Source organism: Sardina pilchardus, chromosome 7, assembly GCF_963854185.1.
Source record: "Sardina pilchardus chromosome 7, fSarPil1.1, whole genome shotgun sequence".
In the NCBI taxonomy this organism is placed as follows: domain Eukaryota; kingdom Metazoa; phylum Chordata; class Actinopteri; order Clupeiformes; family Clupeidae; genus Sardina; species Sardina pilchardus.
In genome coordinates, this window is record NC_085000.1 from 23,029,540 (window position 1) to 23,045,329 (window position 15,790).

The window sequence follows — 15,790 nt, forward strand, 5'->3', positions numbered from 1 at the left end:
TTTCGTCTAATTAGCGAAGCAGAGACGTTAGTGCAAAACACGGCGCCATATGTTGGGGAGGCGACCGCGGCATGGAGATACAGATGGACGCGTCCTCATATGAAGGCAATCAGAAGCATGGGTGCGACACTGGGAACAATTACAGTGTGACTGCGAGACGGATGTCTTTGTTTCCGGCTTACCGATGCGATATGGAATCCAAACGAAAAGCAAAAAGAAATGGAGATTTTTTAATTGTATAATGTGCTTTTTGTCTCAGAGTCATGGGGGAGATAGTCACACAGAATGCAGTCCCTCATTTGTGAATACTCATTACTGTGACAACATCAGGTTACAGTTACATGTATAGCTATCGCTCTCTGTCTATAAGGCTGTTATATTGGTGATGTTTTTGCCCACAATGGTTGATATGTTAGTGATTTTGTTGTTGACAGTAAATGGGATTGATTGTTGATTGCTGTGTGAAATCCCTTACCTGTAGCACTAGGAATTTAGGAATTTACCTTTCTCTCCAGTGTATATGTGAAATACTGTGAAATGCATCAAAATTGTATTTTTGTCGTTCTTTCACAGAGTACTGAAGAAGTACCACAAAACCTACAGTAAAAACAGAACCAGGTGAGGTTTTTAGGGCATTTAGGGACTTTTTAAAAAAACTTTCCGCAGATTTTATGAACAAAGATGATTACAAAAGCTTTCACACATAATTTGCAAAAATAATCTAGTATCATCTCTCAGTTAGCTGCGGAGAGGGAGATGAAAGGACAGGGAGAGGAAGACATGTAAGGAGATGGATTAAGGGACGACAGGAAGGAGACTTTGGAAACCCCCCACTGTGACTGTGTGTGGGACTGACCATCTCTCAGGTACTCACCAAAATAATGTCTGTGTGTGTGTGCGTGCGTGTGTGTGTTGTGCGTGTGTGTGTGTGTGTGTGTGTGTGTGTGTGTGCGTGTGTGTGTGTGTGTGTGTGTGTGTATGTGTGTATATGTGTGTGTGTGTGTCTATTGTGCGTGTGTGCGTGTCTGTGTGTGTAAGATGAGTGTGTCTCTCTGCGTGTCTGTGTGCGTGTGTGTACAGTGCACGAGCACATGCCTGTCAGGAAGCAGAGGAGCCGGTCATTACAGTGCAACTCACACTTTACCACAGGACATCCTGCCTTGACCCTGTCATGTGACTCACACAATAACACTCACAAGGGCTGCATTTCCTCACTCGCCTTTGTTTGTGGACACACTGGCTGCGAATAATAGCAGTCGATGAAAACCAGCGTGACTGATATTATCTTGCGGTTATCTAACAAAAGAGACAGTCGACTAACACTCATTGAGTGGTTTGGTTTATGCACATTTTCACATGAATCTCTTATTATTCAAAAATGTACACTGGTTCTGTCAAATGCAGTCGCATATACCCGTCTCTATGTCAAATTATTAAAAGGGGTTAATTGAAGCCAAAATAATATGTTGACCAAACCACACACAGTGGCCTGAAGTTTGAGAACTTTCTTTTCTGTTCCTCTTTTCAGTGTGATGACCCATGTTTTGGGTCTCACAATCAGATTTCCATTATAGCTGTAATCCAACCAGTGCCTCTAAACACATACCTCTTCCCAGTGAGTCAGTCTCTCATTAGTACAATCTGGCAGTGGTCGTAGTTGTTTCTCTAGCATAATCAAATGAGGCATGCATGAATCAGCATGTTTCAAGCTACCAGTGTCCCTTCAGATGCAAAGAAAGGCCCACATGGTGGTCCATGACTGAATCTGATAAGTATGGCCAGTGAGGGACACTGAGACACACCACCTGGGTGTTTGGAAACAGAGGGAGAGTGTTGACGCTTGATAAGAAGAGGCAGGAAGGAAGACAAAAAGTAACATCCAATTAACTAGGAGCCAGGAGGATGCCACCCATCCCAGGATGCAGCGGGAGAGGTTTCTAAGCAATCTTGACCTTTGAACTCTTCCTGTTTGCGCGTGGACAATCAGCAATCTAGGGCGGGACAAACAACAACCCAGCAGACGTGCAGAGGAGGAGTAGACCAGCTGCAAACCTGCAGGGACCTCAACAGGGCCATCCCACAGGGTCCTTAGCAGGGGCCTTAGCAGGGTCCAGCAGGGTCCTTAGCAGGAAAAGGCAGGCCGTCAGGGCCATCCAACAGGGTCCAGCAGCTGTTGGGCCCAGGGACTCAGGTGTCATCTCTCTGAAGATGATGGGTGGATGATTTACGTGTTACACACATTCTGATAGATGTGGCAGTGTGTGTATCACGCATGGGCAGTGTTGGGAAGGTTACTTTAGAAATGTAATGTGTTACAGTTACAAGTTACCCTGTTTAAAATGTAATAGTAGTGTAACTATTTGAATTACTTTTTCTGAGTAACGTAACTAATTACTTTTGATTACTTTTTGATTACTTTTCCGGTTTTTTAATGATATATTTAGCCCCCAAATCCATGCAAAGATTTCGGCCTTGGTCTACAGGCTGCCGAGCAGTTCTGTACAAGCGCACAAGGCAGCAAGGGCATTCAATATGAATTAGCATCACATTTTTTGTGAGGACAATATAATGATAATCATAACACGTTTACAGGCAGGCATGTAGGCCTACACTGATGGCGCTGTAGACGTGATAGAGCCTATCAGAAGGTCCCGTATCAAACTATGGCTGTGGAGGGTTATTTTTACATACAATATTCTTTGCAAGGTTTTGCTGACAGTATTGAGATGTAATTCAAATTGTAATTTTGAACAATTTCAAAAGTACCTGTAATTGAATTACAAATGTTTCTACAGTAACTGTAATAAATTACTGTTACGTTTATTTTGTAATTAAATTACGTAACTCAATTACATGTAATGCGTTACTCCCCAACACTGCGCATGGGTATATGAGGCGATGTCTTTGGGCAGTGTAACCATAAACTACATGGGTTTGCATGGTCTTGTGGGATTGTAAGGACACTAAAACAGAAACCCTTACACACCATGGCTATCCTCAGCACAATGGATCAAGCCAGTGCAGATCCGAGTGGGAATAATCATAATGTGAGTATAAAAAACCAACAAACCTTCTTCACCCACAATATGGCACCTTTTCTACTTTTTTTCTTCCATTTTTTTCAATTTGTCACTCACTTTCAAGTGAAAGTCAAATTGCTCTCAAAATTGTGAACAGGTGCATGGAATTGTGTATGTGTGTGTGTGTGTGTGTGTGTGTGTGTGTGTGTGTGTGTGTGTGTGAGAGAGAGAGAGAGAGAGAGAGAGAGAGAGAGAGAGAGAGAGAGAGAGAGTCTCTGGTTGTGATATCACAAAGGACGTTAGGGCGCTGCCAGTCATTGTCAAGGTGTGATCATGCAAAACATGTCTGTGCGTGTGCGTACTTTTATACTTGCAACCAATACCTCTCCTATGTTAGATGTCCCCGTGACAGACCAAAGCACACTGTCCAGTCTAATGCACATTGATCAAATCATCAAATTAGAACATATAAGTGGCCTTTCCCCAATGCCTTTGCGTATTCCCACCACTACTGTACATCTCTATTTGTCTATATTTCATAGCTCTTTGTCCATATTCCATACATGGAACTCCTCCCCAACCCTCTGTTGAGTTGCTGCATTGTGTGAGTTCCCGTGTGTGTGTGCTCATGTGCAATCCGACCCTGTCTGACCGTCATGCTAACTGGATTAGTCCTGAATCACCCACACTGAGGTGTCATGATATGTGCAATTGGAGGCGTAAGACTGACACAGCCGCAGACACACTTAAGCAATAGCCCATAATCCCGACCTCTGTTTCACACTGTGGATTTGCCCATTCAGTGCCATAGCATTACCCACAGAGAGGAGATGCGGATAGGGAAGAGGAGGGGTGTAAAAAGACTTCAATGACACAGGAAAGATGCAATACATTGTTAGACAATCTCATGAATTGAGCAACTGCTCCTCCCTCTGGTCGACATAGGTATGCTCTCAGGCTATAACTGTACCTTTGATGAAATAGTGTGTGACAGTTGATGACAACTATTTGGTTTTGTACACTCTTGTAATTGAATCATCTGGCGCTAACAAGCCCTTCTTGTTTACATTTTTCTAAATGCGTAGGATAGCTTAAATTTGGCCGGCCTTTTTTCAAAATGTTTCCTTAAGTTTCTATGTTCACATAGGCTACATTCTTCAATTGTAACATCACTGTACATTTAGGCCTACTTTGTAATAGACTGCAAAATTATGATCATAAAGTTTGTGTGTGACTGTGCTCCAGGGGGAGGAAGTATAGGCCCTACCATTATCTCAAATGTTACCATATAAAATGTGAGATTGGCCTTACATGAGTACCCAGGAATATCGGAGCATATTAGGAGGATACAGTGAAGATTCTGCATGATATTGAAGAGTGTAAACAGGTCTATAAACCCAAAAGGAGATGTCTCCCCCTTGTGGTAAGTGTCTAATAAAGGTAGGGCTGTGTGAAGTGACGTCATGAGTGCGACGGCTAGGCCACTCCGTGCAAAATATATTTTACTGTCTATCTATGAAAATATCAGAGAGCACGTTTAGAGCATATTAGACATTCTCTGGACTTGCCTAGCTAGTGCTTAAGTCTACACATTTTCTTGTGGCTTCACTCAAGTAGCAAATAATGTATGTATGGCCGAGTGATATTCGTTTGGAAGGATAGTAGGCTAAGCAATGTAGTGAAGTAAACCATTTATAAGATAGAGGTCGCTGTAACACCGTTCATCAGCCGAAATAGCTCAGTTGGGAGAGCGTTAGACTGAAGATCTAAAGGTCCCTGGTTCGATCCCGGGTTTCGGCATTTTGTACTTCCGGGACAGTGTTGCCGACTGATCTTGAACTAACCATAGACCTAAGAGAAACTATACCGCAGTACGAGCGGCTGTAAATGGAGTTGGAGTTTATGAAGAGAGACGTATGCCGTTGGTATGGAATGAGAACTGATCGATGGTCACACCCGTGTTAGTTAGTTAGGTCCGGTTAGGTCTAACCAAAGCAGTAGAGAGAATAGAGTAGCGACACTCTTGGTCAGAGGTCAATTAGTTCCTTCAGCATCCAGAAAAACAAACATTAGCCTGACGACGTCATACTCAATTCTTACTTCAGTCTGGCATCCAGGCTAGAAAAACATCTCACCCTCCTGATATTTAACCGTAGGCTAGAAATCTAAACGACCCTAGAGGCAGCAAATGTAAGCTAATTCAACTCTCTTTCTGCTCTGGGCTTAAGGGCCTGCTTCATTAAACACATCTATTTGTCAATAGCTTATTTCTCATGTATTTCTAACTTTCTTACTTCCAAAAATAGATTCTGAACAAGCAAACACAGCTTTTACATTGGGGAAGTTTATTTTTACAAATATCTGTATTGCTAGCATTCAATCCAGCAACATTTTCAATGCATAAATATACAAAACAAAACAAAAAAGGTATACTCATAAACATTCAATACTAAATAAAATCACACATAAACACAAGGCCTTTAATATCTCCTACCTCAGGAAATATGCTTTTGGTCCTTGCGAGGGACCTGCTAAAAGCACTTGTAAATGTGAAGGAAAGAAAATCAAAAGAACACTTGGTGTTAAGACTTGTAAATAATTTCAGTCAGAAATTGTCCCAACTAGGGACTATTGTGCAAAGCATCGACTAGAACACTTGGGTGGGCTGATAACAACAGTTAGTTATTACAAGACCCTAACTGGCCACACAAACCTGACTAGCAAAATGTCCCATTAGTGAAAAACTTGATGGCTCATGACTAGCCTATATTTCATCCAATGCCATGTGTCCATATATTTAGGTATGTGGTCCCTGAATGAATAAACTGTTGCAGAAATATGGAAAATATATTGATTTTCACTGGTGTGATAAATCATTTCAGTGAGTCGTATGAGATTTAAAACAAAACAAAACTTGCGAGGACTATACAGCAACTGCATCTATACAGAATAAAAAGCTGAAGTAAAATGTGTAAAGTGTGATTAGACTGATTCACTGTTTGATTATGTAGTGTAATATATTTTGTATAGAACTTTACTTATGTACTTACTGAACGTTCAAATTCTGACAAACGTTCTAGGTAAACAAGGGAATCAAAGGCTAATGCTATATGGACTCATCGCACATCTTTTGTTTTTATGTCACTGTAACTTGCTGACAGGCAACTTCCAGTTGTTTTCAAATATAAAGGGAATATTGAAATAAACATTTTGTACAGATTTCTATTTCAATAGCAACAGTTACATTGTATAAAGTTGAGATATACAGCTGAAGTTTTCCAGTCACCCAGTTTGAAATCAGACACAACAGGATAAAATACAAGCTTTAGTAATTTTCTTCTGATATCCTGTGTGCTTGATATGTTTTCACATTTATGAACTGGCTTGCCACCTATTGCTACAATCAATACATTTTCTCATAGTGAAAATAATCAAAACACTGAAATATTTCATCGTAAGTAGTAGTACCATCATCAACATAACCCAAGGTGTACCTTCCTCTGTGGGTTTAAACAGCTTTTGCCAATGGCCATTTTAGGCCATTCGGTAATTTATTCGGCTAAATAACATGGTCTTTTCTCTTTGGAATGGACTGCTTCGATGCTCCAATAAGTATAAATTCTAAAAGCGCTAAAGGCAAATACCAGTTATACGAATTCCTTGAATGTACAGATGTACAATAACGGTAATTATGTGCAGAAAAAACATCAGTCGTCAAGTTCCATCACAAATATAAGTAAATAAATGTGTGTTTCCACGACCCAATAAAATACTCAAATCAAGTCTAGGATATGTCTGCATATTCACATTGACATTTCTGAACATTAGCCAAAATCAACAATGCACATCCATATTCTGAGCAATGTAACAAACAAAAAATACTTGTCCCTTTAATTAAGTAACTTTGGTAAAGCATAACCAACAAAACCCACTGGAGATCGTTTGTAAACCTGAAAAATCAAAGATTCAATAATAGCAAGGGTAAACATCAGAGAAGAACTCAAGACACAACAAGGCTGGAATTAAAAGTCAAAGGCAAGAATGTGGGTATGAATGAATTGCTGGGAAAAGAAGGTGAAGACTGGATTTGAAGGTCTCATATGAACGAACAATGTCCACATTATGCAGGGGATGGGACGGTGGGGATTTTAGCTCTGGTAAATTTGCAATCAGTTAGTAATGACAGGTAATGACTGGGAACAATCTCAGAAAATGAAGTTTGATCTATGGCGTATATAATACGATGGGGGCTGTGGCGGCTAGGGGAGGGAACACAGGAAGTCCCCTTCTTGTGTTGAGATGCAAGTAGGAGAAGGAGAAGTAGTCACGACGAGGAAGGAGAAGCGAAAGGCATTTGATTTGTGGGCGAGGGAATAGTGGAAGCGAGGTTGTAGGTGGAGTTGGATGAAGAAGTGGCCTGCGTCTGCGACTGCAGACTGGCCATTGTTGATCTGTTAGTGGGAGAATGGAGGCTGGTGTCGGCTGTGGTGGGAGAGTCGAGGCTGACCTCATCCCCTTCCTCAGAGTCCCAGACCTCACTTTGAAGGTAATCGGCAAAAAGCGCCTTAGCACGCTGCAGCACCCTCCCGAGATTGTGTCTCCGAACAAGCCTGTCAAAGTGCATGGCCAGTTCGTTGTAATCTAGACTGTTCTTGATAATGTGGTCACGGTGCTCTAGCAGAATAGACAGGCACAGAAACAGCATGAAAGGGTTGCCTTTGCCAAACTCTTGCGGAGGTGGCAAAGAACAGGGCTTCATGGGTGCACTGTTAGTGTTAGGAGAGTTCACCGTTGTAGTGGAGGTTTTGGAGCAAGGGGAAGGGAGATTGCTGGAGAAAGGCCTGGGCAGAGAGGGGGATCTGGTGAAAGACAAGACAGGAGAGGACAGCAACGAGCGATTCTGAGGGAAGGTTAAAGTCGGGGAGGAAAGAGTCGACTTCCCGGGGGGCGTGGACGGAGAGTTAGCCACCCCTGATCCACGAGAGGCCGGAGGAGGCGATGTGAGTCTCCCCGGTGTTTCATCCGGAGATGCAGCTCTTCCATTCGTTAAAGTAGACGCACCGTAATGGGAGGGCGGGCTTTCCGGGGAGACTCCTCTCCAGTTGGATAGTGAGGGGGATTTGGGGAGAGAATGGCTGGATCCAGTGTTCCTGGTAGGCAGGCATGAAGGCAGTGGTGGGACTGGAGATGCTTGCCCGTTAGGTGAGCTCCTCGGCTCCGCGTCCGGAGTGGATGAAGTAATCAAAGGCACCCTCTCTCCAGGGTCGTCCTCACTGTCCTCCGTGGACTGGCGAACTGGCAAAGGTGATGCGGGACTACAGGAATGAAACTCCGGGGTGGAAATAGTGGAGGCCTCGAAGCTGTCCTCGTTCCTGGCACTGTAGTATTTGAATTCCCCAAAACTGGCTTGTTTCTCAAATGGGGGGACCACGACATTGCTCATCTTTGCCTCGTATGCTGAGCAGTAGTCTCCTTCACCGTCACGTCTCGGTCCTGCCTCAACCTTTTGCTCATCCTCTAAGGTCATTTTCCTTTCGCCATCGCCCTCTTCTCGCGACGGCCGTAACATGTGGCGCTTTCGTTGCTTTTCGGGTTGCTCACCCTCGGTCACCTCCCCCTCTGCAATTCCGCAGACCTTCTCTGGGCCGTCATTTTTGTCTGACTCCAGAGGACCAATCAACTCCACTTCTGTTTCAGGGGGATCAGGTGGAAGAGAACTCCAGGTGACCTCCAGCATCCTGAGGGCGTCGTCGAACGCAAACTCCCGCTTCAGCTCTAGGAGTAGCCAGCGGTAACAGAAGAACAGGTCATCGGCTCCCTTGGAAACCAAATAGGCGTAGAACTCCGGGTCGGAATATTGGAGCAGCAGCTTCAGATGCTGGAATTTGACTGACATGAGCTGACCGTCAGGACGGAAGTTGCCTTCCAGCCTCTTCATGATTCCACAGAAGCAGATAAATGCATGTGCTTCATTGTCCATCACTGCGAGAATCGGTGATGCAATATCACTCATACCCTGGCAGTAGGACACCTGCGAGGAACGACAGAAACAAACACTGAGCCATTGGAAGACTTTCAGATATTTCAGGATAACATTGGTTAAGACACCAACGTCGAAATTTATAAACTGCATCCAGACATTTTTACTTGGTCTCATAAATGAATATCACAAAATGCCAAGGTAAAAAAAAAAATAACAGTGAGTTCATTAGCAGGGCTGGTAGGAATATGGCTTTGTCAATAGTGACATCACCAGATGTTGTTATGGTCATAACCACTACATGTACATACTGCCACTCATAAAAGCATAAGCTGACAGCAGAGGTTTCTACCTGTGGATGTGTGATGGCATATGTAGTCAGGAGGTCCGTCAGAGCTGTGAGGTGGGGGCTGTCCTCCGAGCCAGCGTAGTAAGAGTGCGCTCGGTCAGTTCTTAGCACATCCTTCATGACATTTCCTCTGATGAACTCCAGATCTTCGGAACTGACCCTGGCCGTCCACTCCCTTTTCAGCTGGTCGTACTCTCGAGTCTTTCTCTTCATGTAATCCATCCTCTCTTGACCAGTCAACCCATCTGGATACACGTTCAAGAGATATCGCCACACCACCTAAAAGATCAGAGTAAAGAACGATGACGAATAGAACGATTCTAGAAAGATTCTTGCATGAAAAAGTATTGCATTAAACTAGGCCTTAATCATATACTTAAGGAAAATGTAAATGCAGCTCATAGAATCCACATTATATACCCTGTGCAATTTCAGAGTACTTGGTTACATGACCACAATACAGCAGATTCAGAACATGACAAATAATATAAATGACAAACAAGACAGTATCTGTGGTGTACAGGCACCCAAGTAGAGAATATAACTCCAATTATAGGAACTACAGTATCGTCCGTTGACCGATTTCACTTTTGCGCTCATATGGGCGGCTACTTCTGTGATTCATCGTGACAGCGCTATCTCTTCCTCTCTCACATACTTTGCGTAACGACGGCTCCACTCCCCCGTGGTAGATGCGCAGTCGGAGGTCCTCTGGCCGCGAGAGCTGCCCCAAGCTGTTGAGATAGCTGTGGAACTCGCCGTCACTCAAGGGAGGCTTGAAGGGCTTCACCTCTTCTCCGTAGGACCAGCTCAAGGCTTGCTGCACTCTGGACAGTGTCTTTCCCATCTGAGAGGAGTGACAAAGAGAGAGACAGAGATTGACCGATGCTGACTGATCACGACAAACACATTGGAGCAAGAGAGCAAGAGCAAGGTTTGGAGAGTGGTGTGCTTTTTTTTTTGGTTTGTTTGTTTTTTTGTTTGTTTTTTTTACTTCAACTTGATTACATTAGGAGATGGACCTGACTGAAAGCAGCAGAGACTGGAAAAGAGTTGGCTGAAAAGAGCTGGCTGACAGGCTCAGTAACCTGGGACAGGAGGGACTGGGTGAAGGGGAGGGCCGCGGCTGCCAAGGATCGCTTCTCGCCCGTCAGCTGATCAGAACCGATCACATCCTTGGGGCTGATGATGTCCCAGTCCTCCAGAACTGGACCTGTAGACAGAGGCACCACCATTAGCCCAGCTGGCATGTGAATGTGTCATATGCAGAAGCTATCTTGTATTATAAGAAAGCTGAGCTCACTGTCTTCAGACGGTTTGATGTCTATCTTGAGCTGCAGGTATGGTTTCGCTGCCGAGACAAATGCAGCATCTAAATCCCAATCAGACAGGAGACAAAGGTACACCTCTACCCCCGAGCGATCACGAGAGAGGTAACTTATTCCAAAATTACTCTTCCTGTGAATAGAATGCATAAACAAGAGTGTGTTTAAACCATTCAACAACTTCATTTGAATTTATTACATGCAACGTATGGTATAATGTACACTTTTATATATCCAAGATGTTCATTCACCATCAGTCCCCTTCCCCAATACTAACCCATTCAATTCAAAGGCCCGGATGAGAATGTGCTGCAGGACCTCCAGAGAGGTTATCTGAGGGTCTACAGCAAAAGACCGGAACTCCACAGGCAGCATCCCCTCGCACTTCTACAAGGAAATGAGCAACAGAGAAATACATGACATGCTGGTATATGCTGAAATTAATGGCCAGTGGTGAACAATATGCAAGAACGCCACTTAAACAATATATTTAAACCGGTCACAAAGAGTAGGCCTACTTGCCATGTAATTGCACTAGCAATTCTCTAATGAATCTATGTGACAGACTTAACAGACAAAGCTAGTGTCCTTAGACCCAGCTGGGAGAGCATGTTGGCAAATTGATGTTTGGCATAAAGTTGGTAAAAGCTTTGATGTGAGAGAAGAGTCAACAGCGTTGTATAAGAGCAGAAGTGAAGAATTCACACTTCAACCTAGAGCAGAAGTAAAGAATTGACACTTGCCGATGACGTCAGTGCTGTTTAAATAAATGACTCACGAACCCGGATTCGTGTGCCTACAATCAGGTCTCTGCTACTACAACCCTTTCTCACGAACCATGTTGACGTTCATTGCAACACCAACGTTACACATTCCATGGCCGTCATTGACACCTGTGCAGTTTCATCTGACAGCTGTCGACATGAAATGTAGTCCAAAACACATACTTTCACTCTCTCCGATTCTACGAGGATGAGGCATATAGACTAATAGATTGCAACTGTGTCCACTCGAATAACGTCCAGCATTTATCCATGAATCATTCAACGTGTATGTTTACACTATCATAATGTTAGTTTGGTTAGTTTTCCATTTGGATTACGATGACTAGCCACCTAAAGGAAAAACACCCAGCATCTTATAATTGTGCAAATTACTATGCAAACAATGTCAGTTGTTAACACATTTCTGACAGCGAAATAATTACATTAATAGAAACCCAAAAGATTTATGAAAAATAGCTGATCACACTATCAAATTCCTGATGCTAAGAATTATCACAAGGTAGGTATCCTGGCGGCAGTAGCTCGATATCCGTAACGTTACCGCTATTGACTTCATAAAATTCCTCACCTTGACTTTGACACGAACAACCCCCCTCTCCTCCTCAGCTGCCATGTTGGGGAGTTCACTCGATAATCCAAAGGAATGAGAGATGTTACTGATGTTACAGTGTCATGGAAATTAACATGAAAACAAACAACAGCTGTGGACTAGCCGTTTTTCCTCCACGTACCGCTTTGTCTGGTACAGTGAAAACATCGCTATCACGGAGGGGTACTTCCTGTATCGCATGGCCAATTGATTTCAAAATACAAGCATTTTTTCTGTACATTTTTATAGGTCTGGTTAAAATCTTTTGAGTAATTAGTGTGCTTGCAAAAGCACACTATTGTTCTTCCTATTATTATTATTATCAAATTTATTTATCTTGCAGAACATTTTTGTCTCCCTATCTTGTCCTAGGGATTTGGAGCTAGAGACGCCGTTCCACTTCTCACGCGTGCGTCCTGATGCGAGGATGGTGGCGTGTATAAAGCTTTTCGATACGCCTTGTCGTTCTCCCGTTATTCCAGTTTTTCCGGTCGATTTTTCCCCATAGGAATGAATGGAAAAGCGACTTTTGAGCGCTGATGCCCACACATTTTTCCACCTGTAGCCCAAACCGTAAGACATAAAGTCATGAAATTTGGTATGCTGATAGAGGAGACTACCTTGATTGACACCACCAGGTTTCATGCTCGCCACTCTCACGCTCTAGCGCCACCAACTGGTCAAAGATTGAAAACACGTTCATGCCCGTAACTTTTGATCCGTATGGCCGATTTTTATAAAACTTATACCATTGGAATCCTCTGACTCATCTGATTCCAACGCACCATGTGACGTCATTTTCCGCCATGATGGATTTTCCACCATTTTGAATTTTGTCCAAAGTCAAAGTAAAGCTACCCTGGCCGCATAGTTTATCCGATCGTCATGAAACTTGGCACGCGTGATCTACAGACCAAGGTGGATCAACCGCCTTGATTTCGTCTTCATACGTCCAAGCGTTCGCCTGTGATAACCAATTAAATTCAGCGAGCGAAGCCGCCAAACAGGAAGTGCGCCTATCTTGGATATGCTGTGACGTATGAAAGCCATATTTGGTGGGATGACTTGAGACCCCATTCAAAGCACCCCCAATAAATTTGGTGTTATTTGGTCTGTCGATGGCTCTATAATTAGCAAAAACGTGAGTGTTGGTGAATGTATACTATTAATCGGAATAGCTCATCTTAAATTGCTTTAGGTCATGCCAAAAGGACATTTCAGAGTGATTTAAGATACAATGTTGATATTTTTAAAAAAAAATCTATTTATTGCCATTCTTGTAAAAGGTACTGATGTGTACACCACAGCACAGCGTTGTTCCAGGTCTGACGCATACAGTTCACCGACAACATGATTTCAAACCCGATATTACTCAACCCTCGATTCACAGACAGGGATGATCCGCAGTGGTACACCAATGGTGTAATTCTAGGCTTGCCCGCATCGTTGTCTCACCTTGAGACTGAGTAATTCTTAGAGATGCCATGGTCCCGAGGGACAAGTATGGACTTACTCGCTGTTAAATATAATGTGTGTTCAGTTGTTATATATAGTAGACAATCACACGATGTTTCTCAGTGACGGTGTGTTTTGGATCATTTGTATTGACCTGAGCATTCTGGGTATTTCACTCAGAGGATCATATGCCACCCCCACAAAGCAGGCGAAATACCGGAAGTAGAGTGGTGTGCGTGAGGCAACGAGGATTTTAATTAGAATGTAGTCCTATGGAAATCGCAGTTACACTTTCAACAGTAAGTGTGTTTAGACTTCGAATTTCGTCACATAATTTATATCATAGCCACCTAAGAGTTTACCAAAGATAACGTCGTTGTCCATTTCAATTTAATAAATGTTTCTGAATTTGGGGAGGTCTCCTTATGGAGGTTATGGGGTTATGTTTTCCTGTATTCCTGTAGGAAAAGGTTGTGGCTTACACTTTCATAAAGTTTGTATATTTACACTTCAAATTTCGTTACACCATTTATATCATAGCCACCCTAAGGTTTAACAAAAATAACAACGTAGTCCAATGTTATTTTAATGCATTTTTCGGAATTTGAGAGGTCTAGTTATGAGGGTAGGTTAGCTAACTGCAGTTCAAATGCTAATCGCGACTAGCATCGCTAGTTGGTTTTAACTTTACCGAGGCTGTTTATACTGAATTGCAACTGCTGTTATGAAGACAGTTTAGAGCCTGGCAGACGTTAAGGCAGTGAAAGGTAATGAAATGCATGGTCCAAGTAGCCTGGGAAGCCGTCTAGTTATGAGGGTAGGTTAGCTAACTGCAGTTCAAATGCTAACCGCGACTAGCATCGCTAGTTGGTTTTAACTTTACCGAGGCTGTTTATACTGAATTGCAACTGCTGTTATGAAGACAGTTTGGAGCCTGGCAGACGTGAAGGCAGTGAAAGGTAATTAAATGCATGGTCCAAGTAGCCTGGAAAGCCAAACTATGTTAACTGTAGCCTAAGTTTAATATGGAACGAGTACGTGTTGCTGATATCATTTCGCAACTCATCGAGCTAGCAAGTCAAGCTAGTCTACATCAGGCAGTGCATAGATAATATTATTACACTTTTTTACAGTCAATGAAGCACCAAGTGAAAGTCAATGTTTGCTTTATATCCAGTGGCAGTGGTGCTGATGTCGTTTGAATAAGTACAGTAAACTTAGTCAGAAGATCTAAAAATATTTGCATTCATGCTAGCTGTATGGTCTATGTGCCACCTATGAATCCCCCTGTTGCAAGCTGCTGCCAAGTAGGCTGGTCATGTCTAAAGCGTGATTATTTTCAATAACTACTTCTCCTGATTGATTGTCATTGACACCGTCAGGGTATGGCTTACCAAGACAGGGAGAAAGTAAGCTGTGTATGGCAGGTGCGTGTGGTAGGCTAGGCAAGGCAGTGCTATTCCATGTAAACTGCAGTGGTGGACTGCGTGATCGCTGGTCAGGCCACCCCCAACCAGCAAAATGTGACGTGATATATATCTATATGTCTATATACTGTATCTATCTAGGATATCTGTATATATCTATGTATATATCTATAATCTGCACTTTTTACTGCTGAACAGTGTCTTGCCCGTTTCTCTTTACTCCTCTCTCATGTCAATCTCAAGGGGGCTTGTTCAGTGGTCCCCAACGTGACGCAATAGAGTACATTGAGGGGGAAAGAAGAATCATTGCAAACCTCAAATCATTGCAACATCAAATAGGCCTACAATGGATAACAGTTTAGATGAGTAGTACCTAATGCAAATTTGTTTAATAATGCAAACCTTGCAATACGGCCTTTAACATATGTGATATTTTGGATACCCATTTCATTGCAGAGGATAGGGTAATTGTGTTTGAAGGGGACGTGACTTAACATAGGCTATAATTAACTATTTTTACGACTTGATTCAAAGCAAGGTCGGGGGCATATATTTTTTTTTTTACAGTTAAGAGTTTTCCGACACTCAATGTGCCGCTACCATGGCAGGATTTTTCTGCTTGGCTTTCGTTATGAAGCTTGACTTGACCTGTCATCGATGCTGCCCCGTCAGTGCAAACTACTGGACGCGTAACTGAAGCGTTCCGTTCGCGACGCGTACAATTCATTTTAGATGACTGGTCCATCTCCCACATCTGTTATAGCTACTTTAATAGTGGAAGCTAATTCAACACTTCAGTTCTGCACCGGATGTAGCTCCCCTGTACGCTCATGATTTGTAAAGCAGGCAACAATTCTGTT

General features: G+C 43.0%; 1 protein-coding gene and 1 non-coding gene across 2 annotated transcripts; one reads left to right on the top strand and one right to left on the bottom strand.

The window, feature by feature from the left end:
- The first annotated feature begins 4,747 nt into the window (after nucleotides 1-4,747).
- On the top strand, nucleotides 4,748-4,820 carry trnaf-gaa (transfer RNA phenylalanine (anticodon GAA)). The gene has a single exon. It is a non-coding gene; the product is annotated as a tRNA-Phe (tRNA).
- A 541-nt stretch (nucleotides 4,821-5,361) lies between these two features.
- Nucleotides 5,362-12,187, bottom strand: tbc1d25 (TBC1 domain family, member 25). Its single transcript, XM_062541342.1, has 7 exons — nucleotides 12,028-12,187; nucleotides 10,952-11,061; nucleotides 10,653-10,807; nucleotides 10,438-10,562; nucleotides 10,008-10,196; nucleotides 9,353-9,628; nucleotides 5,362-9,051 (listed from the first exon to the last, which is right to left on the bottom strand). The coding sequence occupies exons 1-7, from the start codon at nucleotides 12,070-12,072 to the stop codon at nucleotides 7,345-7,347; spliced, it is 2,607 nt and encodes an 868-aa protein (XP_062397326.1). The 5' UTR covers nucleotides 12,073-12,187; the 3' UTR covers nucleotides 5,362-7,344.
- Between the last annotated feature and the right edge of the window lie 3,603 nt (nucleotides 12,188-15,790).